Source organism: Colletotrichum acutatum (assembly GCF_030867785.1).
Source record: "Colletotrichum acutatum strain CBS 112980 chromosome Unknown BDZ83scaffold_130, whole genome shotgun sequence".
NCBI classification, from domain to species: domain Eukaryota; kingdom Fungi; phylum Ascomycota; class Sordariomycetes; order Glomerellales; family Glomerellaceae; genus Colletotrichum; species Colletotrichum acutatum.
In genome coordinates this window covers 40,707-68,663 of record NW_026849124.1, presented here as the reverse complement: position 1 = coordinate 68,663, position 27,957 = coordinate 40,707, and the positions used below count along the sequence as shown (strand labels likewise).

At 52.0% G+C, this 27,957-nt stretch overlaps 12 protein-coding genes across 12 annotated transcripts; 6 read left to right on the top strand and 6 right to left on the bottom strand.

Annotated features, from left to right (window-relative positions):
* Nucleotides 1-704: 704 nt before the first annotated feature.
* Nucleotides 705-1,386, bottom strand: BDZ83DRAFT_588765 (uncharacterized protein; the record flags this gene model as incomplete). Its single annotated transcript, XM_060506170.1, has 2 exons — nt 705-960; nt 1,019-1,386. 2 exons carry the CDS (start codon nt 1,384-1,386, stop codon nt 705-707), a joined length of 624 nt encoding a protein of 207 aa, XP_060359995.1.
* A 2,887-nt stretch (nt 1,387-4,273) lies between these two features.
* BDZ83DRAFT_588740 (uncharacterized protein) lies at nt 4,274-4,633 on the top strand (the record flags this gene model as incomplete). The annotated part of the gene is made up of 1 exon (XM_060506166.1): nt 4,274-4,633. One exon carries the CDS (start codon nt 4,274-4,276, stop codon nt 4,631-4,633), a length of 360 nt encoding a protein of 119 aa, XP_060359994.1.
* Nucleotides 4,634-5,335: 702 nt separating this feature from the next.
* Nucleotides 5,336-6,751, bottom strand: BDZ83DRAFT_73562 (uncharacterized protein). The gene has a single exon (XM_060512971.1). It carries the CDS (start codon nt 6,588-6,590, stop codon nt 5,640-5,642), a length of 951 nt encoding a protein of 316 aa, XP_060359993.1. The 5' UTR covers nt 6,591-6,751; the 3' UTR covers nt 5,336-5,639.
* Nucleotides 6,752-7,779: 1,028 nt separating this feature from the next.
* BDZ83DRAFT_588782 (uncharacterized protein) lies at nt 7,780-9,057 on the top strand (the record flags this gene model as incomplete). Its single annotated transcript, XM_060506172.1, has 1 exon — nt 7,780-9,057. One exon carries the CDS (start codon nt 7,780-7,782, stop codon nt 9,055-9,057), a length of 1,278 nt encoding a protein of 425 aa, XP_060359992.1.
* A 322-nt stretch (nt 9,058-9,379) lies between these two features.
* Nucleotides 9,380-10,573, bottom strand: BDZ83DRAFT_723235 (uncharacterized protein; the record flags this gene model as incomplete). Its single annotated transcript, XM_060512540.1, is given in 3 exon segments — nt 9,380-9,810; nt 9,889-10,113; nt 10,126-10,573. 3 exon segments carry the CDS (start codon nt 10,571-10,573, stop codon nt 9,380-9,382), a joined length of 1,104 nt encoding a protein of 367 aa, XP_060359991.1.
* A 1,966-nt stretch (nt 10,574-12,539) lies between these two features.
* Nucleotides 12,540-13,438, bottom strand: BDZ83DRAFT_588719 (carbonic anhydrase; the record flags this gene model as incomplete). The annotated part of the gene is made up of 2 exons (XM_060506165.1): nt 12,540-13,186; nt 13,267-13,438. The coding sequence occupies 2 exons, from the start codon at nt 13,436-13,438 to the stop codon at nt 12,540-12,542; spliced, it is 819 nt and encodes a 272-aa protein (XP_060359990.1).
* A 2,454-nt stretch (nt 13,439-15,892) lies between these two features.
* Nucleotides 15,893-16,480, top strand: BDZ83DRAFT_756537 (uncharacterized protein; the record flags this gene model as incomplete). Its single annotated transcript, XM_060514764.1, has 1 exon — nt 15,893-16,480. The coding sequence occupies one exon, from the start codon at nt 15,893-15,895 to the stop codon at nt 16,478-16,480; it is 588 nt and encodes a 195-aa protein (XP_060359989.1).
* A 235-nt stretch (nt 16,481-16,715) lies between these two features.
* Nucleotides 16,716-17,482, bottom strand: BDZ83DRAFT_636578 (heme-containing dehydratase protein). The gene has a single exon (XM_060509264.1). The coding sequence runs from the start codon at nt 17,332-17,334 to the stop codon at nt 16,720-16,722; it is 615 nt and encodes a 204-aa protein (XP_060359988.1). The 5' UTR covers nt 17,335-17,482; the 3' UTR covers nt 16,716-16,719.
* Nucleotides 17,483-18,797: 1,315 nt separating this feature from the next.
* On the top strand, nt 18,798-20,100 carry BDZ83DRAFT_681076 (aliphatic nitrilase; the record flags this gene model as incomplete). Its single annotated transcript, XM_060511211.1, has 3 exons — nt 18,798-18,955; nt 19,036-19,213; nt 19,289-20,100. 3 exons carry the CDS (start codon nt 18,798-18,800, stop codon nt 19,952-19,954), a joined length of 1,002 nt encoding a protein of 333 aa, XP_060359987.1. The 3' UTR covers nt 19,955-20,100.
* Nucleotides 20,101-20,356: 256 nt separating this feature from the next.
* BDZ83DRAFT_636574 (fungal-specific transcription factor domain-containing protein) lies at nt 20,357-23,871 on the top strand. Its single transcript, XM_060509263.1, has 8 exons — nt 20,357-20,744; nt 20,832-20,914; nt 21,093-21,826; nt 21,886-22,018; nt 22,120-22,338; nt 22,405-22,560; nt 22,658-22,859; nt 22,941-23,871. The coding sequence occupies exons 1-8, from the start codon at nt 20,652-20,654 to the stop codon at nt 23,508-23,510; spliced, it is 2,190 nt and encodes a 729-aa protein (XP_060359986.1). The 5' UTR covers nt 20,357-20,651; the 3' UTR covers nt 23,511-23,871.
* Nucleotides 23,872-24,277: 406 nt separating this feature from the next.
* On the bottom strand, nt 24,278-24,608 carry BDZ83DRAFT_636573 (uncharacterized protein). The gene has a single exon (XM_060509262.1). The coding sequence runs from the start codon at nt 24,497-24,499 to the stop codon at nt 24,323-24,325; it is 177 nt and encodes a 58-aa protein (XP_060359985.1). The 5' UTR covers nt 24,500-24,608; the 3' UTR covers nt 24,278-24,322.
* A 343-nt stretch (nt 24,609-24,951) lies between these two features.
* Nucleotides 24,952-27,776, top strand: BDZ83DRAFT_73428 (uncharacterized protein). The gene is made up of 5 exons (XM_060512940.1): nt 24,952-25,411; nt 25,513-26,061; nt 26,144-26,469; nt 26,547-26,909; nt 26,978-27,776. The coding sequence occupies exons 1-5, from the start codon at nt 25,100-25,102 to the stop codon at nt 27,549-27,551; spliced, it is 2,124 nt and encodes a 707-aa protein (XP_060359984.1). The 5' UTR covers nt 24,952-25,099; the 3' UTR covers nt 27,552-27,776.
* Nucleotides 27,777-27,957: the final 181 nt, after the last annotated feature.

Here is a 27,957-nt window from a genome sequence, read left to right as displayed (position 1 = left end):
AGTCGCACGGCACCTCAGCACGTGTCAAGCCTTTGATACCTGCCATGGCCAATTCGAAATAGTGCAAAGTGAGTGGTCGAAATAAGACATGGGCGTTTCACTGCAAACCCTGCTTGCCCAAGTGTAGACGAGGAATATTTGACACAACGACGAGATAGATTGAATAATCAAGGAGTACGAGATGTGGTGTGGAGATATCACCTTGTCTAGCGATTGATGTGAACCGTGATCCATTGATTTCATGTGTCCTTAACAACTGACCTGATGTTCTCATATAAGCAATCGAGATTCGGTATTTGCAAGGGAGTTTGCGCTGGCTATTGTATCGAGTCACTTCAAGGCAACATTTAGTCTTTCATGCAAAGGAAAGCCCATGCCAAATAATCCCCCAGCGGAAGACAGTATCTGGAGTAATATCAGTGTGGAGCCTTATTAGACTGAAGATGATTTAGATCCCACAAGGCCAGTCTGCTTTGAGTCGAGCACATATGTAATCTTTCATCCCATTACCCAGGCGTCATTGCTCAGGTGAGTTTATCACGTAGACCTTCAACCCTGGGAAAGGGCCCGAATCTGCGAAAGCTTGTGTAAACAAGTAATGTGATATTAGAATTACGAAATAGGTGGCGTTGTGGGATCAACACCCTTTTACACTAGTTATAACACGTCGATACTTCTGCATCCCTGGTTTTGAAAGATGCTTTCTAGTTCTTGTCCTCGGGGCAGTCCTTCTTGTAGTCGTCGCCGAGCTGGCCACGGACGGCGCCAGGAACGGCAAGGCTGGAGTGGACATCGGTGAAGAATCCCTCGGGGTTCTCCTCAATTTGGCTGACCTTGAAGCCTGAGCCAGTGTCGACACCGGAAGCGTTGACGCCAGTGACGAAGGGGCCGGTCAAGCAACCGACACTGCGGCGGACGTTCTGGTATCCCTCGACGGCAACCGGGTTAGGGAAAGCGATGCTGTTGAGTGGTTAGTTTAGTGTTCCAACTCTCTTGGAGGAGTTCAAGGTGAACCTACCGGGGGGGGCCAGCCTTGCCCTTCTCTGCCTGGTGGATGTGGGTTGCCGTGCGAGCGGGGGACTGGTACTCGCCCTGGAAGTTGACCAGGGTGATGTTGTAGCAGATGACATTCTCCTTAGAGTTGATGCCGTAGTTGAAGTAGCCGATGGCTCCGGCCAGTCCACCAGTGAAGGTGTTGTTGTTGTCGACGACCTGGTCAGGTGTGGCGATCACGTCGTAGGTCGAGGTGAAGTGGAAGGGGCCAGAAGAGCCCCAGCTGCCTTTGCCTCCCTTCTTGGTCCAGCCGACAGCGTGCTTGATCTCCTCGACAATGGGAGCGGCGGAGGCAGCAGTGGCCAGAGCAAGGGGGATGATAGCGAACTTCATTGTGATGGGAGGGGAGATAGTGAGTGACTGGGGATGAATGTACAGTTGGGTTGATAGATACTGGAAGAGGTGGATGAGGATGAGATGGTGTGATACAGATCGGAACTTGATGCTAATGAGGGAACTTTCATCTCTGTATATGTAGTAAACCTCGATATCCAGCTACAGCCTACACCTCAGGTGCATCTTCGGCAAGTACGGTCATTTCCCCTCAATTCCACAGCGCCTCTACACTCACTTGCATCACTGCTACGGCCTGGTGATGTGTTCGCTCAGCCAAGAACCGGAGGAACGATCAAGCGCTTTACGCCGGCGCCATTACCGCGGTCTGGGCTGTCGTGATGAATGGGCCAAGGGAATTGAGATTGCGGTGTTTGCCTCCCGTTCTCCCGTAGTCGCCGCGGCGCAGCAAATCGTCGAAAGTTGGAAGCTCCTTGGCACATTTTCCTAATCCGGGGAACATCGAATACCAGAAGCACGGTTATGACGCCGCCGATCACTTGGGACTCGGCAGCGGAAGCGCGACTTGCCGTCCACAAGTAAACCAAGTGGGAGAGTTTATGTCTTGTTTAGGTTCGTCCGGTAGCGTCAATATTTCGAGGCAAGCTCCTTGGCGGTTGCTTGGCCCTCTCCCCCAAATATGCTCACCGCGACGCGCCGGATCGTTTGCCAATGCAGCCCAACAGAGAATCTGACGTGGGAAACACTTGGCTTTCACGGCTTGCTACTACGGACATTTGAAAACCAATACTCCGCTGGCAGTTTTGGCGATCTTTTCCATCCCACCCGCGCCAGAACACAGCCCGTTTTGGGCGCTCTATCAGGAATCAATTGCTGGGCATCTTCCGGAAAGCCTCACATCCGGCGGAATATCGTCTAAAGCTAGGTAAGATGCTTTTTGTGCCTTTTTTTCTTCTTCTCCCTACCAAGTTCAAGTCAACCCATGTTTTCGCTCGGCATTTGCAAGAATGACACCGGCGCTGTTGTTGGATCAGCAATAGTCTTGGCGATGAGGCAGAGCCAATAAAGTGAGACTTGTCTGACATCGCTTGGAGCACGTTATTTCTGTGGTATGAAATCGCATGTTTCTTGCCCTTCAACTAGACTCGACACCCACTAAGTTGCATTGCAAACGTTGTAGGGGAAAACAGGTTCTTGACAGTCGACTGACTATATTGTAGTGGTCTTCGATGAGTCAAGTACAGCTTCCTCGCTAAGCTCCACGCAGATGTTCAATGAATATTCAAAGAACGAGCAGCTGAAAACCATTTGCCTTGCATGTTTACATCCAACAAAAACATCAAGCCATGCAACTACGATTATTCGAAAGCGCATGCGCGCTCGGTCTTCGTCGTATGCACGAACTAGAAGATCGGCAACGTTATTGATAGGAAACAGCCACAGCACTGAAATACGTGAAATTGTCAATGGAGCGAACACATGCTCTGTTGAGGCCGTACAAGGAGAGAAAGTCCATTCTGCTTCATGGGTAAGACTCTCAGCAGCTAGCTGGTCACTAATTGGCGCTTTGGAAAACCATCTCAAACACGCAAGATCGACAGAACATGAAGATATCTAGGCCGTATTGGCATCACTACGCTTCTAGCATTTATGCACCTGTCTACATCTCAGACTACGACTCGAGGAACGAAGAATGCTGACCGCACGTGGTAATGTCGTTGACCAGCTTATCAAGCTCTTTTTTTCTACAGTCATTAGATGTGAGCTTTCATGGCTCGGGCGACAATCGCGGCAAACAAGTCTGACCTACGACGAAAGACGCAGAACAGCCGCAGATGATGTTCCAGTCTTCATCGCCGTACGTCTCAGTTGAGATGCGCTTAGTTCAATCCCAGACAGCTGTGTCGATCTCGGAGGATGATTCAGTTCAGCAGACAGTTGCTCGGTTTCGTTGTGCCCAAAACAGACAACGTCATCCTTGGGCAGTGGTAGGGATGCCGTTGCCAAAATTTGGTTGCTGACCGCAGCCATCAATTGGTCGCTGAAGAGATAGAACTCACGTTTGTGAAGAGCTGAGACCACTGCTGGCTAGTATGAGTTCTCATTTACATGCTCCTTATTTCTCTGCCTCTGCGTCGCTGCATATCTCCCTGGGCACGAGGACAAGCTATTTTGCACAAGGCTATGGAGCTTTAACCTCCGAGGGGAGGGTTTCGCCTGGGGCTCCTGCTAATAAAAGGGGTTCTGATCCCGAAGAGTTCTGCTTTCAAGCGAGGAGTATCACCAGTGCGCTTATCAGCGCATAACAATTGCGTCGATGAAGGTTTGCTCACCCCTTTTCTGGTTTTTGGCTACTCAGTCGGACGACCAGTTGCAAGGAAACACCAGCGGAAGTTTCGGACCTCGAAATCCGTCAGTAAACAAGCTTTTTAAAAGGGGCTGATCACGGGCTTGGATACAGGGGGTATCCAAGACTTCCAGATGAAATGCTGAGGCTTGACAAGTTGCAATAAGTTGAACCTCCACAATAAAGATCTTCAGGGACGGGGAAAAGATTCGTGAACTTGCCGATTATATGGGGTAATCATGATTCGTTTTATTAACATCATGCTCAACATGCCCAGTGAAAATCCGCGGAGTGGAAGCACGAGCCACATCATAAACTCTACGATATTGAAAGTCTTCTCAGAATGCTAGAATCCAGCACGAAAAGCTCGCGATGGGTTCGTAGCTTTCATCTAGCGTGCCGTTCATCCGATGTTCGAGCGAGTCACAGGGAATCTCATCTCCACGGGTTCCGGGCAAGTTTTGCGGACTCTAGACCCCGCCTCAAGATATAAAGACTGTTTGCCAAGCCCTTATGTCGAGATAGCTCCTACGCAATCAGCATTCCTATCTCATCACTTCAATTACAAATTTCCGAAAAATGTTCTCTTCACTATACTCTACGCTTTTGGCATTCGCGGGTATTGCTGCTGCTGCCTCGCTCGAACCCACCGCAACTCAAAGCGAATGCACGACAACAATAACGGTTCTCGATCCCGGCTTCACTGGCGACTACCAGCCAACGAGCACTATCACAATCTACAACCAGACAGTCACAATTGGAAAGCCTACAGACTGCCACGGCTGCAACCACGTCACAACTACCGTGGAGCCGGCGCCTTGGTGGGGTGGGATCGGCCCGCAGATCGAGAAGGTTATCTATGTCCACGCAACGACACCAACTACAATCACATCTCCCGTTTGTGAGACATCAATACCTTCTTCTACGAAAGCCCCATAGCCCTGGAAGTAGTATATGAGCAGGTTTCTTGAAAGAGTTCCCATGAGATTGTATTTTTGAAGTTATGGTATTGGGTTCTGGGTCGGTCACATGTTCACACTTAGAAGAATCAAGAATTCAACAAGGAAATAATAGCCTGTGTTCGAATTCCAATATCCTGTCTAGCCTATTCACGTCTGTAGCCTAGTAGGCATACGGTACCATCAAGTGACTTGAGCTTCCAAAAGACCTCCGATGAAAGAACGCGGAGACTCAAAAATAAAGAAAACAAAAATCAGAACTGGTGCTATTCAATCAGCTGCCCTCTTCATATTAATGGATGACGATGGGCTAGATACACTTCTTGAAATCATGTTGCCACGCGATGATCCTAGTTTCCCGACACGGTATAGACGGTAAACGCTTCTGATATCGTTTAGACAACGCCATGGCCTTCTCAGATCCCACTTTCATCAGTCTCATCTTTCTGAGGTCTTGTAATTTCGATAGAGTACACGTTTACTTTGAACCTAGCATTCTCACTCCAATCGCCATACTGCAGGTAAAACTCCTCATCACTTACTTGAAAAGTCCTTTTAGGTGGACTTGACAAGCCTAAGCCTGGGCTCCGAGAAGGATAGTGATGTTTCACTAGATCTTGTCTGCTGATGTTTTCGTAGAAGAAACCGCCTGGCGTTCCTGTTCCTGTGAAGGAGTCACGCAACTCCCAGACGCCTGGACCTCGGTCATCGTCATCCGAGATGCGTACAACGTCTTCGTAGGTCTTGGTCGGAATGTTGGGGATCTTGTCTTTGGGATAACCGTGGGCTATTAGTAAAGCATCGCCGATCCGGATGCGGTCATGACGACTAGGATATTTTTCCCTTTCGTCCCACCGTCTCCTTGACTCCTTCTCTCTGGCAAAGCGTGCCAACTCTTCCTGACTTGGCGCGGTCGGATTGATAAGTCCAGTCATGTCTGTTTCGATTTTGTCAACGCGGGATATAGAGAGACGCCTGACTGGCGGCTATTCAGGCCATTGTCCATGAGAATTTTCCATGTAGTATGTGTACACCGCGTAGGGACCCGGAGGGAGCCACTCGCGGGGGATATCGCGTCGGATAAGTCTGAAACCAGTAATCTCCCGGCTAGCTTCTTTCTCGTCCTCGGAAGGTTCCTCCATCTTCGTAGCAGGGTTCGAGAGGTCTTCCGGGGGTGAGTCTGACCTCGGCATTGCGAGACGCCAGTCAGGTCTCACCACTGCAAGCCGCCCATAGCCAACTCGATGCTCTGCCGTAGTGTTTTGCCCGGCACCAAAATCCCCGTCAGCCCTGTAGATTCTCGTGGCACTCATGTAAGCTGCACCGTTCTCCCTGTTGATTGCCGCATTTTGCCTTTCTCTCTCGATTTTGTCGGTCAGGCTTGGAATCCACTTCGTCTCTCCATGTAGACGGTCGATGTAGATGGGGCGCCCGTCATGGGCCATTTTTCTGAAGATCACACGAGCATCGAAGGAAGGCAAGTTTATCAATCTTTCCCTCAAGTAACTGTCGGCATCGATAGGGCTTCCAGCTGTAATTTGAGGTGGAAATGTACCGTATTGAAAGGTTCGCTTTTCATATGAAAGTGACCACGTAGTGAAGCCTTCGGGGTCTGCTTTCTTATAGCAGTCTGTGCATATGTTTCTGGTGTCCAACCGGCTCATGGGAGGCCGGAATGGTCCAGTCTCAGGAGCGTTTATCTCTCGCTCAAACATCGGATGTTCAGGCACGAGGCTAATTTCCCGTGCTTCCTGTACAGCCATCTCTGTGAAGAAGCTCAAAAATCTCGGTAGCTTGAGGTCATCCCCTGCCTTCGGGCGACTAGAAAGACATTTGCACTTCCCGGTGCTGTCGACAAGACAATTGAGGTACTCGGCAGTACCGGGGATGGGGCCTGCCGGGCCAGTCGGCCACATGTTGCGATCGTTCGATGACATGATATCGTACTCAAGAGTGCGGCGGAGGCACTACATGGGCCTTGGATACAAGTTTGCAGATGTGTCGTACTCTTGTAGAAAATGAAATGTATGGGAACACTCGCCCTTAAGCACTGCGGTGGAGGGAGGCAAACTTGAAAGAGGATGGCGGTGTTACCGAGGTCACCCGACCTGTCAAGGGCGAGGATGGTGACTGGCCCAATTCTGGCAGGTAGTAATATAGGAGACACAGCCGATGGCGTTCCCAAAACTGGCACTGTACCGCTGCAAAGTCAGCTGCATTCAAAGCCGCCTATTTTGGCATCATGTTTTTTTTTCTAATACAGTGACCAGACTGCTTCGTACCTATCAGCATCTTGTAATTGTTCGGGATCAAAGGAACAAAGGAGATATTGAGGTTTGACTACTTGACCGGAGTGAAACCGGGTGAATCAGACCTGTTCAAGAATCAATCAATTCTGTATCACGAAATTCGGATGTTGGTTTGACTCGCTTACAGTACATGAGCATACCCTGACAGTTGATTAGCTTCTGGGTTTGAGACTGCGCCCCTCTGCAGGCTGACTTCCAGACTCTCCGCCTCAGGCTGTTTCCCAACAGCTGCGTATGTCTGGCAACCAGATGATAGATCTACAAACGTTAAGGTCCAGGATTGTCTTGCCTCTGCAGCTGTCATTGCTCGGCCTTTGCCTTGACAAACCACTGGTCCATATTGCCCGTGCCATCCTACACTTTACCTGATTTATTTCCGAGTGTGCCATTGAGCACAGCCTGTTCTCAGATCGCACGTAAATGCAAGTGCCTATGCAAAGGTCGGCACGGTCATGCGAGGGGCCAATATCACAACCTGCACAGCTACCCAAGGAAGAGACGGTAGAAGCCCAACTCACTATACGTACCACCTATCTCGCGGAAGGAAAGGCGCCTCGTGGACCCACGAGGCTCTGGCCAGAAGCCGGATTGTACATAATTGATGCTAGTTAAAGCCTGGCTTTGCCACCGTAGACATGAACCCAACAGCACCAATGCAACATTGGCAAACTCTTTCGTCTGTAGACTTATTACCGTACAAGCACAGAAGTTGACAATTCTGAGCAGTGCTGCCTAGCAACATGATCTTTTGTCAAGTCACGATACGAGTGAGCCCAACCAGAGACTATCACACTAGTCCAGACCGACAACTTTGATTATGAATCTGACTATCGAGCTACCAAATTTACCTCCGTGGGCGCAACAACTTGTCGGGATCCTTCCTCTTACGGCCTTCATTGAATTCATCGAGGAAGCTGCCAAACTCCATGTATTTGAGCTATCAGGGCTTACGCCTACATGGTGTTGGCCAATCTCGCCAAAGGGCGCTCGTCTGTTACTCTCCACAGATGATACCACAAACGCATGCTGTCTCGATCGACCAGGTGCAGTGCCTACACTCCACTGCATGGCCACAAAGTTTGGAGATCACTACCCTAGCGCAGCAGCCGCAACAACGAGGCTATTCTTAAGGAGTCAAAAAATCGACGTCAAGGTTGAGAACAGCTTTGTGGCCCTTGGGGATCGAACTCGGCAGCAAAAACTCTATGTGTATGTAGTGGAAGATGAAACGTCCGATGGTCCGTACGGCCCGATCCGTCGTCTCATCGACGTATTATGGGGCCCAGTCTCTTTACATTATGCTCTCGTCAGCTTGTCTGGATGGATCTTGTGGACAGCGGGAATTGCCTGTTCACTGCTTTCGGGCACATTTTATGGGATGATATACTTGCTTCTCATGCCGGTATCAGGACACTTCATCGGCCAATTGTTTGGAACCGCGCCTCGCAGTCTTAAACCTGGTAGACACAATGGAAACATATCGAACAGGCTCATTGTGTCAACCAGTAGTCTCAATGGTCAGGACTGGAACGCCTTCATTGGATCGAGAAACTCTGTCAATGCTCTTTTGAATAGGCCACTTCAGCGCAAGTTAAGCCCCAGACGGCCAAACCTCTTTCGCTGGATACTTCGATACACAATCATGGCACAATGGGCTATAGTTATCATCGCATCTACACTCCAAGGCTGGGATGCCGCCGTCGTCACGTTTTGGACCGCATTCTGCTCATTATCAGTGACGTATCTCTACTCATCCGAGGATGCGGCCTCAGACTGGCTCAAACATCAGTGCCGAGTGAAGTTGAAGTGCGTTCGGGCGAATCTGGGAACACGGAGGTCCTTACTGGGAGCGCTTGTGTATCTCAATCCAGACCAAGAGTCTACCGACTGGATGAATCCTATTCTGGCGAGAAGCAGCTTGCGTGAAAAATGGGAGAGATCCCTCCTCGAGTATATCCGCTCGGGTAGTGTTCGCTTGGAGGACGAGAAAGAATATTGGGTGACATTCATCAAGGAGGGAGCGGAGGTGGGAAAGAATATCGCTGATGCGATTGCAATGCTGCAGGATCGTCCTTTGTCACGAGAGAAGTGCTAATGACAACATTGTGGTTTCGTATTTGACGAAAGAACTTTCCAGCGGAGCCCTCGAGCAGCTTTATGCCTTGGCTGTGGTAAGTGTGAGTTGAAACGAGAAGGAATCTTTGTACTTTAATCAGAGGGTATCTAATACAAGGCAGTCTAGAAAGACCGCCTTAAGGATAGTTATATCACAAAATTCGATGACTTCGGGCAACCCGAATGAATCGCGGACAGGTCCTCATGCCCAAAGCTCACATTTGGGAGAGTTTCCTATGCCCCCACCTTCATGGCCATTTCCATGTACCCTTCTCTCTGCTAGGAGGGTCACTCGAAATGCTTCAGTCCCTTTGCATCCATCCTCTGCCCCATCCATGCTGTACGGTCTGATTCTGCGTTGTTGGAACAACATTTGCCACTCCTGTGACACTGCCGTCGGCGCTCTGCGAGACATCTGCCTCTGAAATCGTAGATATTCCCAGTCCCGATGATCGCATCGTACTCGAATCTGGGGACACCGGCGAGACCACTGAGTAGAGCGTATTCCGAGTCCCTGTATCAGTAACCGGAGAGACGTATGCCGGGGGAGGTGAATTCGTCGTGGCGGTTGGGTCGTAGTTGTCAGCTGGCAGCTCACTTAGCTGGGTCGGGGGATCAGGGTCCAGCTCCGCGACATGTCGATGGACGCCGGTGGCCCCGCTGGCAGCAACGGCTGCTGCTGGGTCGAGCTCGGATATCGGTCGTGGATCGAGTTCGGACATTGGCCTTGACTCTCCGCTCAGTTCCGATTTGTATGCATACATCTCGCTTTGCTCTGGTCGTGACTTGGTACTACCCAGAACAGCTGCACCTAAGGCTCCTCCCGCGGCTGTGGCTCCCATCTCCGGTCCAACGTTTGCATTCGATGACATTGCTGCGGCGTCGGCTAATTTCTTTTGACGATATTTCATGAAGAACTTGTACCCGATGAACATCAGAAGAAGAACGGCAAGAATGATACCAATCGCAAGTCCAGCTTTCGCGCCATCATCCATACCGCTTCCACTGTCGGGTGTCGATGTTGTTGTCACAGTCGCTGTAGTCATACCTCCAGACCCAGTGCTCGTGGTAGTAACCACGGTTGAAGATGATGTTGTTGTTGATGTAGATGTGGCGGCGGTCGGGACAGCTCCGGTCACGTAACAGTTCCGGATCTGATTAAAGATGGAACTATACTGTGTACAGCTGGCTTCGAGCTTGGTGATGTCGTCGAGATCGTCGCTGTACCAAGAAGACATTCGACTCCTGAATGAGGCATAGGTGACGGAGAGTTCTAAGCCTGAGAGTGTAGACGTATAATCGCAAGCCGTAGCTCCCCATGACATTGACGTTGTTGGCGCATTATCCAGGACGTCGGCTAGGTCCTCAGCGCATTCTGTATTCTGACGTCGGATCTGTTGTGAGCGGGCGTAGATGTCCGGCCGAGCCGATACCGGTCCGGCAGCCGTCAGTAGGCCGGCCAGGAGGCCTAGGGCGGAAGCAAGTTCGGAACGCATCGGGGCGGACGCTAGGAGTCTAGTTATCAGATGGGGTTTCAAAATTAAGAGCCCATGCGTCCACGCGGTCTGGGGAAGTGCGGGACGGCGGGCATTTGTGTTTAGATTCAGACCAGAGATATTCCACCGTCGACGGATTGATCCAGAGACAGCGTGATCAAGAAACGGGACCACGCGGCCATTGGAACCCCGGCAATCTATCCAACGAATACACTACGTCAACAACACCCGTCACATTCCGTGATTTTCGCTTTCCCCTCCTGCAAAAAGTCTGCACTATCGCAACTCCACAGTCCATACTGCCTTGTAATCCACCGCCGGATGGGGATTATCATCACTCGGCCACTGCTAATTATATAGAGGTGCAGCTGCCAAGAATGAGCGGACCAACAGCAACGGTTCGTCCCAATGGGCCAAGAACGGTCCAGCCTGGGATCTCAGCCACGGTGATTGCGCTGAACAGGGCTGTGTTGGAGGTGATCAACAAGAATTCGAGACACCAAGTTACCCAACATGTGGGGAGGCGTTGTTTCTCTCGGGTTCATCCAATTGGATCGGGATCATCTTTTAGATGAAACACGATGGGTTAATCCGCGTTCGCCCTACTCCGTACTGCTTGTTGAGCGGACGAGTCTTTGGTATTTGAGAACCGGCAGCAGGCCGGTAGTGGAGTTATTGGGGGAGATTTGATGTGGATGGTTTAGGTTGTATCCTGATTGGAGCTTCGCTACCAAGGTTTCTTTTGACTTTTTCTTACTTCGATTGCTCCGGTCGCTAGCTGGGTTGACAGCTCTACCGGTACTGGAGCGGGGTCGCCAGCCGTAGTCGAGTAAGGTTACGAAGCTGATCCCCGTCATGGCACCAATAACAAATCAATTTGGTCAGTTTACGCGACCTTAGTGAATCATGAGCTTGATCAGATGAAGAGCAGATTCTGTCTGGACGAGCCGTAAAGAGACACGCCACCGTGACGTACCAGGGCTATGGGAAATGGGGTGACTGAGGCTGGGCCTAGGAAAAAGCATCCAGAAACATTCTTGGCGTTGAGGCCGTGGGACTGTCCAAATGAAGGGCGGGTATGAATCTGCCTGGAACAATGAACTCCGTCTGAATCTACCGCAAGAGAAAGAAAACTCCGAGAGCAATCTGATCTAATCGGCAAGATCATAGCTCTGGTTGATGTTGCACAGTTCACACATTACCATGTCTCTCTTCATTCTCTATATCTGTAACGCGCACTTCTGGAACTGATATCCTCTAGAATATCCTAGTGAGAGGCAAATCGATCTCTTCCAGGCTTCGAGCGCCTCTAATGTAATTAGAACTCCGACAGTTTGGCAGACCGCCGTGTTTCCTAACTATGTTCGGTATATTTGGGTCAGTGGCCCGCCCCCCTGGCATAGTTTCGCCCTGCACATAGGGCACTAAAATGAATCCGCGATTCATGACCAGCAGACGAGGAACCTTATGAGGCGGCTTTTTTGGGGGTCAGTCTCAACCCCAAATTCCCAAAGAGAAGATTGACAGGGCACACAGGTGGGCCATCAAGGGGCAGAGCTGTCCGCTCATGTCCGCTAAAGTGGTGGATTAAACCTAGCACAGGGGAAAGGCAATTAAGCTCAATTTAACCTCGTCGTGTCCGTGGAACGAAAACGAACAAGAGTCTTGTGACAAGTGATGATGAGATAATAAGAGATCTAAATGGTATCAAATGCTGGTCCAAGGAAATTGACAAAAAAATAAATAAAGGAAAGATCGGCCGACTCATCAAAGCCGTCATAATATCTCGCCGGCGCATCCGTGACCACCTCTCAAGTTGTTACCCCCAGCCGGAGCGCCGACATGGAGGTGTCAGCCACACACACAACTCCCGCGTCCTGCTCTCCAAGCTCCTCGGCGCACACACCAGTGCAGCCAAGCTCAAGCCCCTCCCTACAGATTCCCCATCGTGAACCTGGTAGTCTTTTCACTCGTTGATGCGATGTTGCCAAACTTCTTGCTCAGCCCTTGCGCTGTAGGTGCTCGCGCCCAGAATGGCTCTCATCTGGTCGACGCCCAGAAACATGACTTGGCGCGCAACGAACCAGCGGATGCCCTCGTGGCAGGGCGGACTAGTCAAGCTGCCGCGGTAGGTCCAGAACTCGTTGAACTGTAGCACGCTGTTCAACGCCGGCATGTGGTCAACCTCGATCTCCTGCTGGACGCCGACATCGTTGAAGCCGATCATGGGCGGCAGCTGGTCGAAGAAGGTGTTGTTAGCGTTGCCGGGGTCAAGTCGGATCGCCAGTACGGCCTTCTCGTGGCCCTCCTCGTCGACGTGGACGAGGTGCAGCTCCGCCTTGGACCTGTCGCCGTTAACCGAGTGGTCGGCGGGCGAGTGGATGTGCCAGCCTTTGAGGTAGAGCTTCATGTCATCGTAGGTGAAGGACGGGTTGCCGGTATAGACACCTTCCGGGTGCGTGACAGTGAAGGCGGGGCCGTAGCCCCAGTTATAGAAGTTGCCCGCCGTCTGATTGGGGTAGTTGAACCGGAGGATGTGGTTCAGCGCCAGTCCGTTGTTGAGGCTGAGCGCAATGGGCGATTGCTGCGTGCCGGTCTGGCACAAGGTGTAGTCTGATGCTGGCGTCAGTACATGTACTTCCAGTCCAGACCATCAAGGACGATCATTTGGCACGAATACAACTTTAACTTACTTGGATTGAGGCGGCCCCAATTGAACGAGGCCTCATAGGCCCAGTCTGCAGCCGGCAACGGAGCCATCTCTGCACGCTTCCTGTCTGCCATGGCATAGTGGTTCTGGTGTCCCGCACAAGCGAGGACATCAGACGCCATGAGCAGCGCGCCAAGGAATACCGTTGTGATCATTGTGATAGCGGGATCTGGAGAAACTAGCTGCGATTTGTGACAGATCTTCGATCGTGACCTATTTACCGTGAGGGCCTCGTCAAGCTTTATACTCTATTACACGGCAGCGAACTGCGGGGCGAAGCACGGAAATCCTCCTGGTCGGCCTGTATAACCTTATGGAAGGGGGTTCATTTCCGCCTCCCGTATGCAGTGTAGCCGGCCTCGAGAAATCCTCCGAGGTGGGAAGGTCGAGAACCTCGAGATGCATGACTGGTAGAACGTTGTAGCCGCCGGAGCCAAGACCTGCTAAGAAAAAGTAAAGGCAAGGGAGCACTGCTTTAACGTCAGATTCTGAACCCATGATGCCGCGTTTTCCATGATGCTTGGCGCGCAGGACACTCTCTGGGCGCGCCGTATTAGAGATGCGCTGGAAATGATGGGCAGAATCAACGCATCAACCCGAGTACAGGGTAAACTTTGCGTCGTTATACCGCTGGCTTTGCGTGAACCCCTCCCTAAGGTACCACTATTATCGCTGTTTTGTCCGTAAATTGCCCGTATTATTAGCCTTTCTTTATCAATCATATCCCGCAAGCTCGGGGCAGAGATGGGACGGTGGCGTAAAATTACAGGATGCGTTAGCTCTGATGGACAGGTCAACCTGGGCACGGCTGGGCACGGCTGGGTGAGATGCGCCCTACTGGTGGCTAAGTCCTTCCTTTCTACAGGTTTTTGCACTTGGCGGCGAGGCCGTTGTGTACCTTCGTGTGGCTTGGCTGACGCCTCATCGAACGTGTTTGTGTTTCTACCAAGACTCCGAGGCGGGGAACCTCACCCATTTGCCCTCAATCCTTTGGTCGAGCCCTGGGTCACGGCACTTGGGAGGGCGCTTGGTCCAAGATTCGTCCGTACTCACGGTATGTTTCTCATCCTCCGCTATCTTGGCCCTAGGCAGAGACAGCAGCAGGGAACAGAGTAAAAAGCGTTTGGTCCGAGCACGTGGTCAGAATGCCGATGCGGCTTCCTCCGAAAACACAAAGTCTAGACTCGTACAAGACTTAGACCACTTATGTGAGATCTCATTTGGATGTGAATGGAGGCTGGTTAATATCTGATCGTGAATTAATTCGTGGAAATCCTGTGTGCCAAGAACTACTGCAAGAGTGTGGGCGGCCATGCGAGACATGAGCAATCTGAGACTGGCACTAGTTCTCCGGAGGAGGCCCAGCCAGAGGGAGGCTCAACATCGCTTCCAACTTCCTGCCACACGGTAACTGGGAAATGATACTGTTGATAGGCTATGCTTCAACGAGTCGACGACAGTGAAACGCCGGTGGTCGTGTTTGCTCTGGCCGTGAAATGGATACAAGCCATCTTAAGCGAGTGTAGCTTCACTCAATTTTACCGACATAGAGTCTTACCTTGGGGGCGACGATGACTAGGGATAATAAGAAGACTCGTCGGAGTAGAATGAGCTACTTCCGGCATCTAAAAACGACTTTCTTGTGTAAGTCAAGTCTCTCATGGCTGATGAACACAAACGAGATCAAGTAAGTTGTCAGCGGTGGAAAAGACACTATGTTAGAACTCAGTCCATAGAATTACCTGTTTCTTGAAGGATCTCAGGACAAGCATCGCATAGGTAGTCATTATGAGGCCACTTGGCAGAATCTCCAACTGAATCTGTAGTCACGATAGTCAGGCTTTGGAGTCCCGATATGTGGCCCTGATGTATCCTGACCAATGGCTGTGTCTAAGTTACATGAATGTGTATGTATCAAAGAGTGGTATTAGAACCGACGGAGTTGCCATGGTGTCATGTAAACGACATTCATCCACGCCACATCATTGTCAAGGTGAGAGAAGCAAAACAAAATGCTTCTGCGGGAGGTGAAAACCAGGAGATACCAGGCACAGAGATGGATTATATACCAGAATATCAGAAATCGTATAGATCTCTATGGGTTTAAGGCGAACGAAAAAGCCAGCCAAGTGGTTGATACTTAAAATATTTATGAACAAGGCGAAATTCTGAGGCATCGCGGTAAGACTGAGCAAGTTGCCTAAGCGAGAAATTGTGAGCATCATGGGACCTGGCGCCGTGTCAGATCGCAACCTTGTAGGCCACATAGGTGGGCTAATGTTCAATCGAAGCTTCGGTAAGTGTTAGGATAAGACTGTGCTGACTTCCTTCGCTATCAAGGTGTTGGCCACTGAGTTTTCCACATTTCTCTACTCCATCGAATTGCACATCCATCTTTCCCGTTTACATCAACATTAGCCACCGCGGAACATCAATACAGGGTGAGGATATCCAAACCTTCATACAATATTTGACGTTCTCTCAAGTACCTATGCGGTGCAAGAAAGGTAGATGTGGTCGTAGGAAAGGAAGCTAACAAGAGGCAGATCAGCCACACCAAGGAAATCTTCACGTCACAGCTGTCAAGAGAATTTCGTTGAGGAAACAAAATGGACTCACGCTGGGCTCTCACAGAAGAATGGTCCAAAGAGCAGGGCAACTTCACCATTTGGGACCAGGAATCCGACGACGCTGAAGCCCAATTCATCTACATCACACCAACTACCGAAAACGACGCAAGCCTCGAGAAAGACACCGCAGTTTCCCACATAGGACGCCGACAAGAGCTCGAGCCAGGCGTATCTCCAGAACAAGCAGATTTCGACGATGTCAAAAGGCCTTACAGGTGCGATGAGTCGAATCTTGCACCGGTCGAAGTATGCAAGATCCTCCTTTGGGAAGTTCAGCCTGCACTGGCACGGTACACGACAAAGAAGAAGCCGCGTCGGTACTGCCTTGACCACGAGAAAGGCAAGTGCTGTATCGGCCACCGAATAGGCCCCGCGCAGAGGGCAAACACCAGACAAGGAACATTTCCACGTTTGGGTGAGGCCTTGACGAAGCTTATCTACTTCTGTACGAATACGCATAGGATGAATGGGATGACTTCTGGCGAATGTAGGGTGACAGTGTATGGTATCGATGGTACTGCGTGGGTTGATAATGGGTTCATCGCTGATCCAGTGAAGGATACTTGAGGAAGGATTCTCCGCTTCACCGTGAGCCAGTCGGGGTGTCTGGAGTTTAGAAGGGGATGGTCGCGTGCGAGCGAGTAACGATACGGTTTCTTGCCATTGACACACCAGGCGGCGGCGTATGTCCTTCGGGAACAATTGAATGAAGGACAGAAGACGAGGACTAGCTGAAAACAGTCATCACTCCCCACGTTGAAAACAGAATGTGTCTATTGGAATACTCAGTCAATTATAATCAATCACTACAAAGAACTCAGCATCCCCGTCCCATCATGACACCCAATGTACTCAAAGACCTGCTGCTCAGGCTCCAGAACCAGAACCTCATGAAATAATGCCAAGGACATTTGATCCCCCAATCTCTTGGCATACTTTGCGAACTCGGCGAAGATGGCTAGGTGCGTTCTGTGCTCTTTACTCCAACGCTCCAGCGAGGCGAGATTATCAAAGTACGCCAGCCCGAAAGTCCGATCATGCCCGCCCTTGGCCGTCACGGGGTCGACGATCTCCATGAAGCGGCAGCTGAAGCAGCCGGCCTCGTCACCATGGTCGCGAAGGTATTCCATTCCTCTGACCAGTGGCGGCTGCATCGCGTCAAGGTAGATTTGCCGCTCTTCGGGGAGCGCTGTGGACCAGTCCTGTCCGGAGCGGATGACGGTGAGGTTTTTCTTGCCTTGTACGCGGACCCTCTCCGGCAGATGGGGCTTGCCGTTCTGTGACGTTGATCCATTGGTTTTCTGCTTGCTTTCTTCTCCTGGGTCTCCGAGAAGTTCATCTGTCTGGGATACGGGCAGGCGATCTCGCATGCTCCCCCAATAGACATGCTCCTTGATGGGGCCGCTAACGCTGTCTCTCATGTGTGCCGCACCCTCAGGCACGGCCGTCGAAAACACAGTCTCGAACCGATCGGCCGTCGGGAGAAACACCTCCAAGAACCACCCATGCTGTGGCTGGTCCCCGGGCTTTGCCTCACTCCACCACGTCCGGAAACCGCTCTCGGTAGACCACTCCTCGTACGCGGCCTTGCTCGGCCAGTACGCAAACACAGCAACGTTATAGAACCCCCGATTATCTACCACAGCCGCAGCTTCGTGAAAGGCCGGGCGCGAGGTCGGGGTAACTCGGTCGGAGGTCGTGAAGGAGGCTATCGTCTTCAGAGCGCCACCGTCGTGGAGGTCTGCGGATGCGTACTGGGCGCCGATGATAGCCATGACTATGTCTTTGATGGTCTTGGGGAAGCGCGAACTGTAGAGCTCGAAGGGGGGCGTGAAGCCTGGTGGTGCCTTTGCGGGTACGGTACGCTCCTTTCGGAGCCATTCTGGAATTGCGGATTCGAGTTCCATGGCTGCGACTGTGTGTCTCGGTGAGGGACTGAGATACTAGTGTTGCGGGGATAAGTCAACGGCACGGCGAATCCCTTTTCAAAACCCTGGGTTACATCTAGGGATATAGACGACGTTCATCCTATAATAATCATTGCGGACTTGATTATTCCGCAATATCATCTTGTTAACCGTTTTCTAAAACACTTGTCAAGCTATTCTAGAAATGATTCAAACGAAGTTGTGGTGTGAACACCATCATGGAGCATATCAGATAACGGGGACGTAATTGAGACGGAACAGACGGGCAGTGAGGTCATAGTATCCAGGGATCCGACGAGGAGAAGTGAAACCTTCACGTTTACAAAGATAGTTCGGGCGCATTACTCCCAATTCCAACCAACGGCATAATCGATAATACCAAGCTAATCATGGATGCACTAGATAGGATAGTGCTCAACCGGTGAAGCTAACCCCACCAAGCACGCGGATCGCGTGCATTACTCTCGTCTGCAGGCTTCAACCCCTCTCCCTCACCGAATTACCCCGGATTTCATTGATAACGCGCTAGTGGCTCAGCTCGGGAAGTGACACGACATCAGACGGAGGGACCAACGATGCGGATAGGGTATTGCTTAGCCGTTGGGAAAATCTGGGGAATATGTAACTTGTATGAGATAGAAGCGCGGCTGGGTCGGGTTAGTTTGTGATGTTCTTTTGGCAGGAAATAGACGATCTCCAAATATGTTGGATAGGATAGTGCTGGGCCGCTCGTGATGCGGCACAGGTGAACCCCTCATCTAGATATGTATGTTGGAGTAGGCGGAAAAGAATAGCCTCGCTTTCGTGCTACAAAAGAGAGAGAATCTGCCAGTGAATGAAGTCGAGTTCAGATGAATACCATCCAGCAATTCAACAGTCTCTCTCATTTCACCTCATAAGCCCCCAATACCCAATCACTCTTACCTTAAATCCGCTCCGGATATCTCATAATAGAAATGGCTCCCAAGCTCAAGATCGCGGCCATCCAAGCCGAGCCCGCCTGGAATGACCTCGAGGGCGGTGTTACCAAGTCCATCGCCCTCATCGAGGAGGCTGCCAGCAAGGGCGCCAATGTCGTCGGCTTCCCTGAGGTCTTCATTCCCGGATACCCATGGTAAGTGAGAATGAGACACACATATCTTTCCCATTTCGCTCTCCGCGTCAATGGTTTGGCTAATTTCTTACCGTCGAAAGGAGCATCTGGGCCAAGTCTCCCACCGATAATGCCGCCTTCATGGACGAGTATTTCCGCAACTCGCTCGTCAAGGACTCTGACGAGATGAAGCGCATCTGCGCCGCCGTCAAGGAGGCCGGTGTGTTTGTCGTTCTCGGCTACAGCGAGAGGTTCAAGAACACCTTGTACATCGCCCAGGTAAGACACTTGTCTCTTTTCTCTTCCCTCTCTTTCACTGTCTCATGAGTCTGTTTTCTCACATACCGAAAACAGTCCTTCATCGATGAGAACGGCGTCATCGTGCACCACCGCCGCAAGATCAAGCCCACTCACGTCGAGCGCGCCTACTGGGGCGACGGCCAAGGCGAGTCCCTGCAGACCGTCGCGCCTAGCACGCTCCACCCCTCGGTCAAGATCGGCGGCCTCAACTGCTGGGAGCACACGCAGACGCTCCTGCGCTACTACGAGTACGAGCAGGACGTCGACCTGCACGTCTCCAGCTGGCCCGTCCTCTGGCCTCACCCGACCGACAAGGACGGCGTCAGACAGGCCGACTGGCCTCACCACATCACGGACGAGATGAGCATGCGCTTCTCGCAGGTGGTGGCGCTCGAGGGCGCTTGCTTCGTCATGGTCTGCACGCAGGTTGTCAGCGAGGAGTCCAAGAAGCGGTGCCGGATCGACGAGTTTGGGTACGCGACAAACTCGGTCGGCGCGGGCGGCGGCTTCAGCATGATTTACTCGCCCTTTGGCGAGGAGCTGGTGAAGCGCCCCCCGCCTGGAGAGGAGTGCATCTTGTATGCTGATGTCGACCTCGCGGAGAAGGCCAAGGCGAAGCAGAACCTCGATATTGTCGGACACTACTGCCGCCCTGACCAGCTGAGTCTGCGGGTGAACAAGTACCCGGCGCGTCCCGTTCACTACGCGGCCGAACCTTGAGCGGCATGCTGGAGGATGAATCAATTATGAGATCAGAGAAGCCTGTTTCTAGTTAGTAGTGATGAGTTGTTGAGAATTCCCAGGAAGCGATATATCAGTTGGCGAGTCTGCGGATAAGTGTGTCTTTCAGTGAAAAAGAGAGAAGAGGAAGTTGAGCGGCATATAATTAGTTGTGATTTCGCTTAGTTAGTAATTATCTTCATTCTCTCTCAAAATATTTAATCCCCTCCCTCGGCCCTCAGCTCTGATTCTCAGCTGAAGCTCCCCCCCCCCCCCTCCATTCCCCTTTGTGTTTTAGAGTTTGATCTAGTAGAAGCAGATTAGTGGATTGGGCGGAGCTTTTTCGATAACTGAGCGTGCGTTGATTGGGGAAGTGCGGGGTTTTCCCTCTCCCTTTTTTCTTTTCTTTTCATGACTGAAGCGCGTCGTTGGCTCCCCCCCTCCTCCATGATCCATCCCATCGGTAGTTGAATAATACTGAAACTGCGGTCTCTACCACATCGTCGGGACCTGTCAGAAACACACATCCACGCTGACTTGCTGGATGATAATGCCTCTTCTGTCAACCGAGTGAAAACTACCCGACTGGGCCCATATTTGCGGTTATTTGCTTTCCTTGCTCTCAAACACAGTACTCCCCCCCTCAGAACATGCCCGCGTGTACGAACTATACGGGCTTTTGATACTCACCTGAGCCATGTCGACCTCTCTTCCCCAACGGCAGCCCGAAGGCAAAAAGAGACAGCGGGTCTCCATCGCCTGCCTCGCGTGCCGGCAGAGACGCATGCGAGTAAGTCGTTTCCCCCGTTCATAACCTACCCTCACAACATCTCCCTTTCGCCATTCTTCCTTGTAGTGACACAAGAAACCCCGCCAGTGCGATGGACAACAGCCCATCTGCGGCTCTTGTACAAGGAGGGGCACTGAGTGTGAGTTCCAGCACGCAGACAATAAACGCCGGTATGTCATGAACCAAGAGCCTTCCCCTCTCCTCTCTCCTTTCCAAGGCCCCAAGCTCCAAGCTCCGACCCCCCTCCCCCTTCTCCGGTCTCCCCGCGAGTCCCACAATGTGGATCTCATCACGACCGGTTCGTGCTTGCTGCCGCTGACAGCCACGGCCGTATGTCACCGTCCCCAGACCGCCTAGCAAGAAATACGTAGAATCCCTGCAAGCCCGAATCAGACATCTAGAAGCCCAAGTCGTCGCCCTAGGCTCCCAGCCGGCCTCCGGTGACCTCGCCGCCGAGACCACCGAGGACCACGACCCGCAAGACGACAGCGTCGGCGACGACGACGATGACGGCCAAGGCGGTCCCCTCTCGGACCTCACCGGCCTCGTCGGTCGTCTCAACGTGACCGAAGACGGCCAGCTGCACTACTTCGGCTCCCAGTCCTCCTACAACCTCGTCCGCGAACTCCCGCGCGACGCCCCCGCGGACCCGCGCGAGCCCTCCCTCAAGATGCAGCGCCAGGGCCTCGTCGCCGCCGCGCAGCTGGGTAAGATGGTCACCGTCCCGGACGAGCTGCAGGCGCACCTCCTCGAGCTCTACTGGCGCTGGCAGAACCCGTGGAACTACGTCATCCACAAGAGTGCCTTCTTGCGGAGCTACCGTGGCGAGGATGACGGGACGTATTGTTCGCCGTTGTTGCTGTGCTCCATCTTTGCTATTGCCGCGCGGTATTCTGATCGGCCTGAGCTGCGGACCGTGCCGGATGATCCTAGTACCGCTGGCGATGCGTTTGGCGAGCATGCCAAGATTCTGCTATTGTATGAGAGTGAGGCACCGACGATTACGACGGTGCAGGCTGCATGTCTGCTTGCGTTGAGGATCATGTCGGATGGCAAGGAGGCTTTAGGGTGGCTGTACTCTGGTATGTTATACGTTTATGCATCTGATCTTCGTGGAGGGTCACCTGCTAATGAGTGCAAGGAAACGCAACGAGAATGGCACATAACCTAGGGCTTCATCTCGATTGTTCCAAATGGGCCACTGCCGGTCTGCTCACCGAAGAAGAGGCCGAAGCGCGAAAAGTGACGTGGTGGGGATGTTATGTTGTTGATAAGTGAGCAATTCTCCTTCTTTTGATTCCTCCTATTCACGCTCGCGATTTTGTTCATGTCTCATATGAGACCGTGACAGAGCAGCTGGCTGACATGTTCCAAGACTATTTTCAACTGGGCTGGGCCGGCCAAGCAGCACGCCAAAGTCCACCATCTCTTGCCCAAAACCCAGCATAGATAGCAACGAAGAGTACACTCCATGGCTACCGACGTCAGACACGCTGGGGTCTGAAAAGTCTCTCGGTGTCCATTCACATATCTCATCAACAGCTTGCCATGTATCAGAGACATTTACCATTGCTTGCGAATCAATGGACATAATGTATGTTGGCCTCAGTCTCACACCTATTCTGATTTGCAAACTCTTCTAATGCATCGTCTCTTTCAGATACGCCGCCAACAGCAAACTCTCGACACGAGAAATTGAGGATGTCGTTAGCAAAACCGACGTGCAGTTGCGGACGCACTACAGAGAGCTGCCGAGCTACCTTCGCTTGCCAGCCTCGCCCAAGGTCCCAATGCTTCCTCACGTTTGTCTTTTCCAGTACGTTCTTTTCTGATAGCATTTCGATATTTTCCCATTTTCGAAGAAGTAAGTGAGCAGGGCAATGGGCCATGGCTAATTAGTGATTCTACTGCAGCATTCAATATCATGCGCACTTAATTCTCTTACATAGACCGCTCGTTCATAAGCGAAAGAGACGGTCCGTTAGCGTCAATACGCCTACCGATGACGGTAGCATCGACGGAGATGGATACGACAATCAGCACATGGCAACATGCCGTCACTCGGCGGCTGAGATTTCGAGGTTGCTGCGCATCTATAAGCAGCAATACACGCTGGTAAGTGCCTTGCCCCTTTCGTATTCGGATATCCCCCCCCCCCCCCACCGAGAAATGGTTCCCATCTCATACTTCGAACAGCGGCGTATCCCCATTGCTGCAGTCCACCTGTGCTTCTCAGCCGTGGTAATCCACCTAATTGATGCCCGGCCGTCAAACCCCAACCGACAGCAGGCGATCCGGCACTTACAGACGTGCGTCGATGCATTGCGAGACTTGAGGACAGCGTGGTGCGCGTGGAGCGACAGGGCCTTGCGAGCGGCGCGACTGTTGGCGAGAGAGTGGTACCAGTGTGAAGATGTCTCACTGTTGCAGCATTGGGGTGGACTCAGCGGGGTCGAGGGCAGCATGACTGGACCAACAGCAAACGCAGCAGCAGCAGCAGCAGCCGCTGCCGCTACTGGAGTTACCGTTGGTATCCCAAACACAAATGACCAACAGCAACAAAACCAGCACCAGCCGTATCAACAAGGTGGGACTGCGGACGCGGAGAGAATGATGGGTCAAGGGCAGACAACGGATGGCGATGTTCAGGGCGATCCTCTGGCTTTTCTTTTTGACGTGGCTACGCCTGACCAGTACACGGATAATCTGGTAAAAGAATGGCTGGCGGAGAGTGGTTACGATGTATTGAACACCGTTGTCGAGTGAAGTCGATGAGTAATCTCAGCCGGCGTTTTTGGTGTGTCTGACTGTCTCGGTATATCTCGCCCTTTGTGTGGAGAACGTTCGAGGGGGATGGATGCTTTCTCTAGCTTGTTAGTGTGTATCAGCGTTTTGCCTATCGGTAACAAGACAGATACTTAGCAGAGACTAGGTACTCGGTCGAGAATGCCGCGTCAAGGGCTCAATACGGCAATTCCAAGTCGCAGCAACGCCGAGTCCAGCTGAATGACTCGTGTTATATGGACTAGTCCAAGCCATCTGACGCAAGAGAGGGGTCTCAGGTCCAGCGCCGGCGGCAGATGCCGGTGTATAAAAGGATAGGTTGAGGTGTAATGCAAAACGGCGGTTGAATTGTGCAACGTTATGCTCAAGATCGCTGACTGGTGATTCCCGTTTGAGTTTAGCAGCATAGCTTAGCTCGGAGGGTACGGAGCGTCGTCCGCAACTCTGGGGCCCTTGGTGCCCTTGGTGTCTCCTGGAGGGTGGTCAATGGCATGGGTCAACTCGCACGGGACAGCCGCTGACGGATTTGATGCCCGATTTGATGCAGAGTGACGGTGAATTCTGTCGGGGTGCGTTGGCCCTTTTTGCTGGTCTGATTGCTCCGTCTCATTTCTTCCCCCTCCCTTTTGTGGTTTTTTTGTCTTTGGTCTCGGTATCCGTTATAGGCTGTTATGTTGCTTGTGGTTCTGGGTTTTTCGTCTTGACCTTTTTTTGATGATGGTGTTTTTGACACTTTCTATCGTATCCCCCCCCCCCCCTTCCAGCTGCCAATGTTCCTACCTGCTCCGTAGATATCAGGTCCTACCAAATCGGTTTCGCTTTCCGCATCTCAGATCGCCCTTTCCTTCTCCCTTTTTCACTTTCCCATGCTGCCATCTGTGGAGGGGTGCACCCAGAACCCACTCAATATCAGGAGCGTGCTCCGAACCCCTCCTATTGGCTGGCAACACCCGTACAGCCAATAGGAGCATCTCCTCACCTGGACCCACGTGATGGGTATCTCGCCTGGGCCCACCGATCGAGATTCGAGACCTTTCAGCGTCCACTCACCAGTGTGTTCCTTCCTCTTCCCGAAATCCCAACTGAGCAAGCAACCGGGTGGGATAATTGAGAGAGAAAGAGCGGAAGCCGCACTCGCACTGCGCCTGCACACAGTTTGCGATTTACCCTCGGTCGTTCCTGCTTACTCTCTTTCTTTTCTCTTGCATTTCATTTCGTATTCTTTCTATCCGATTCTACCGGTGATTTACCCTCCAAGAAAAAGGCGAATTTGACAAATCTGGCAACCTGCGCAGACTTGCAGTGCAGTCTAGTCCCTCTCACCGAGAAAGGAGAGAAAGTGAAGGGAAAACACAACTAGGGGAAAGAACTGGTCCATGCGTTTTGGGGGTTGAGGTGAAATTCCTCAGCAAACTGCCGTTGGAACATCAAAAAGTGCCACGGCCAACCGTCTCATCCGGAACAGACCGAACATCACCCTGGAAAAGAAACGAGGAAATCAAGAAGCGGGAAAAAACCAAAGGAAAAAAAAAGGGAGGAGGGATAAGGCAAAGCGGTCAAGCTTCAATCTCATGTCGCTCCCCGCAAAGCGTCGTCGCGTCATTCTTCCCGCACCGGGCGCCCAACCCTCCGGATCATTCCCATCAACCTCGTCAACACTGGTAGCAACGCCAGCTCACCAGCCCTCCGCCTCGGGACGCGGATCGATCGGAGGAAGTGGGAGTAGCGAGGAATCGTTGTTGGGAAACGACACGAGTCGCGATCTTCAATCTAGAAGTCAGAGCATCGACTCATCCTCAGCCGATGCCAAGAAGCCCAGGACCGCTTCTAAAAGACAGGTTATTGCAGTTGCTTGCGATAACTGCCGCCGGAGAAAGGCAAAGGTGAGTGAAACGATCACCGATACAAACTTTGCTCCCTTTTTCTTCACAAGAGAGAAAGAGGGGGGTTGGCCACCATGTTCCGAGACTGAGAGATTCCACAGTGCGACGGCCATCGGCCAAAATGCCAACACTGCTCCAAAAGGGGCGTCGAGTGCCATTATGAGGCCAACCAGGGCGAGACCGTGAGTCTCGCGCTCAAGCGCAAGGCAAACGATCTCGAAAGCGAAAATGTACAGTACAGGGAACTTTTTCGCATGGTCTGCACCAAATCCGAGGACGAAGCAAAGGAGATTTTTCGCCGCATACGCTTGTCCGGTGACCCCCTCAGAGTCCTCGAATCCATCCGCCAGGCAGAGATTCTGCTCCCCTCTCTCCCCGTCAATGACCGCGTGAGCGATTCGCGACTAGCAAAGCTCAACGAAAGAGCAATGGAAAGCAGCCTCCTCCGCGTGCCGGCAAAACCCTGGACCACCGTTGCAGACGATGGCATTGTCTCCGAGTTGATCACCGACTTTTTCAGCTGGGACAATGCTAGTTGTTTTCCCGCCATCGAGCAGAACTTGTTTCTCGAGGAGATGAGGTCCGGGAATATCAAGCGCGCAAAGTGGTGTTCCCCCATTTTAGTGAATGCAATGTGTGCAGTCCGTGCTGTAAGTCCTCCCTCTCCTGCATCTTTCTCGGCACTGCCTACAATCGCAATAGAGCATATCGTGACTGACACTTTTCTGTAAGCCATTCGTCGCAACCGTCAAAGAATTTCATACCTACACAGGTCAAGATCTGGCGAGGCAATTCCGGGAAGAGGTCATGCAGCTGGTGGAAAAAAGCCATGGCCGGGCGTCGATCCCTACAATCATTGCCCTTGTCCTTGTGGACTGGTCAGCCAGCATTGCAGGCGACGAGGCCAGCGCCAAAATGTACCGCTTCATGGCGTGGGAAAGGTACAAACGCTTCAAACCGGAGCGACGCTTCGCCCAGCTCAACAAAGATGATCCCAATGATGCAATTGAGATGCTCGTTATCTCGAAAGCTGTGTGGGCCATATTCTTGATGGAGAGGTGCGTACTCCCCTTCCATGATGAACCAGCCCAACTGTCAGGATCCTCTACGTCAACCTAACACCTTGCCTCGATAGCCGCGTATCATATTTCTACAATTCAACCGCAGATATCCCACCACCGTCAATACCTAGGTTATTCGACAACTGCGGACGCGACGCACTCGAGCCCCTGGGCAACGTCGACGTTCTTGGTCGACCCCATCTAGAATCCACAAACCTGATACCAATCGTTCCCGGAATTGCAACGGTCGTATGCGATCTCGCCAGGCTGCAGTACGATGTCATGTCGTACCTCACGTCTGGCAGCACTATCAAAGGAAGCATCGAAGATGTAAGGCGGAAGAAGCATTGGTACTGCAGATTGCAGGAGTTCAGGGAGGCGTTGCCCAGACGCTTTAAGATGGAATACAATTTTACTCCTGCAACCTGCTTCTTGAGGCAAGTTTAGGAATTCCAACCATCATCGATGGATTAACAAAACGAGAAATCATTCTAACATTATCTAGGATGCATGAGAACGAACTAGCCTATGCCGTCCTACAGTCACTCAGCCCATCAACCATTTTCGACACTCCCTTCACCCCGCACTCAACAACCGTGAAGTCCCTCTGCCTCCAGCACTGCATCTCCGACACAACCCTCGCAGAAGCATACCTACAACGCTACTGTACTCACTCGTACATCACCCGCGTCATGTTCGTGGCGATGCAACACCTCATGCCCTACCTCAATGAGGGCCACGCTGCCACAAACGACCTCTTCACCCGCCTCTGTATGATGGGCGGTATCTCGGCGCGCGTCGTCCGAATGTCAATGTACCTCCTTCAAGCGGTGCAGGCCATGGCCTGGGCAATGAAGCAGGACATCCCGGCCAGCGCGAGGCCGTACCTCGACCCCTGGGTGAAGCTGGCAATCCAGGAGAGTGAGACCAAGGCACCGAGCTACGCTGTTCCGGACCGCGATGAGATCAAGGCCCTTCTGGCCGATGATGATTCGAGCGATGGGGGATCTGTCGAGAGCGGCGCTGAACTATGGGCATTGGTGGAGAAGTGGGCTCTCAGCACCGGGAAGGGTCTCTGATGATGTGTCCATGTAGTCCATGGAGAGCCTGGCGTTTCGGATTGGTTTGCATGGCATATGGCGCGAGCGTGTTTAATCATGACGGGGAGAGAAGGGTTTTCTTTTGAGCATTTACCGTGCCCGCGGCGGTCATTAGCGGAACAGAGATTTGGGCTGCGCGAGCTGCCATTGTTACTGCCAGAGTATGACCGAAAGCTGATTCGGCATCGTGACAGTGAATATCAAAGCCATCGACGATCACTCCACGTTCCGATACTGATCAAGTGCCCACAGGCATCGAGAGATGGAGGAAAGTTACCTTACTTTCATGGGATCATAATCGACATTCTTGAGTGGCCCGGTTGTTTTAAAGCCTTGGCTATCGAGTGCATCGAATTGCGCACCAATCAGTGCCAGCGATTCATCC

Excerpts from the sequence above, each read along its gene's own strand:
- BDZ83DRAFT_636573 (XM_060509262.1), bottom strand. The coding sequence starts at position 24,499 with ATGCTCCTATTGGCTGTACGGGTGTTGCCAGCCAATAGGAGGGGTTCG.
- BDZ83DRAFT_636578 (XM_060509264.1), bottom strand. The coding sequence starts at position 17,334 with ATGAGAGACAGCGTTAGCGGCCCCATCAAGGAGCATGTCTATTGGGGG.
- BDZ83DRAFT_73428 (XM_060512940.1), top strand. The coding sequence starts at position 25,100 with ATGTCGCTCCCCGCAAAGCGTCGTCGCGTCATTCTTCCCGCACCGGGC. Across the intron at positions 26,470-26,546 it reads GCCATATTCTTGATGGAGAG|CCGCGTATCATATTTCTACA; the intron begins GTGCGTACTCCC and ends TTGCCTCGATAG. Across the intron at positions 26,910-26,977 it reads CCTGCAACCTGCTTCTTGAG|GATGCATGAGAACGAACTAG; the intron begins GCAAGTTTAGGA and ends AACATTATCTAG.
- BDZ83DRAFT_73562 (XM_060512971.1), bottom strand. The coding sequence starts at position 6,590 with ATGTCATCGAACGATCGCAACATGTGGCCGACTGGCCCGGCAGGCCCC.
- BDZ83DRAFT_636574 (XM_060509263.1), top strand. The coding sequence starts at position 20,652 with ATGTCGACCTCTCTTCCCCAACGGCAGCCCGAAGGCAAAAAGAGACAG. Across the intron at positions 20,745-20,831 it reads GCCGGCAGAGACGCATGCGA|TGCGATGGACAACAGCCCAT; the intron begins GTAAGTCGTTTC and ends AAACCCCGCCAG. Across the intron at positions 22,019-22,119 it reads GGATGTTATGTTGTTGATAA|ACTATTTTCAACTGGGCTGG; the intron begins GTGAGCAATTCT and ends ACATGTTCCAAG.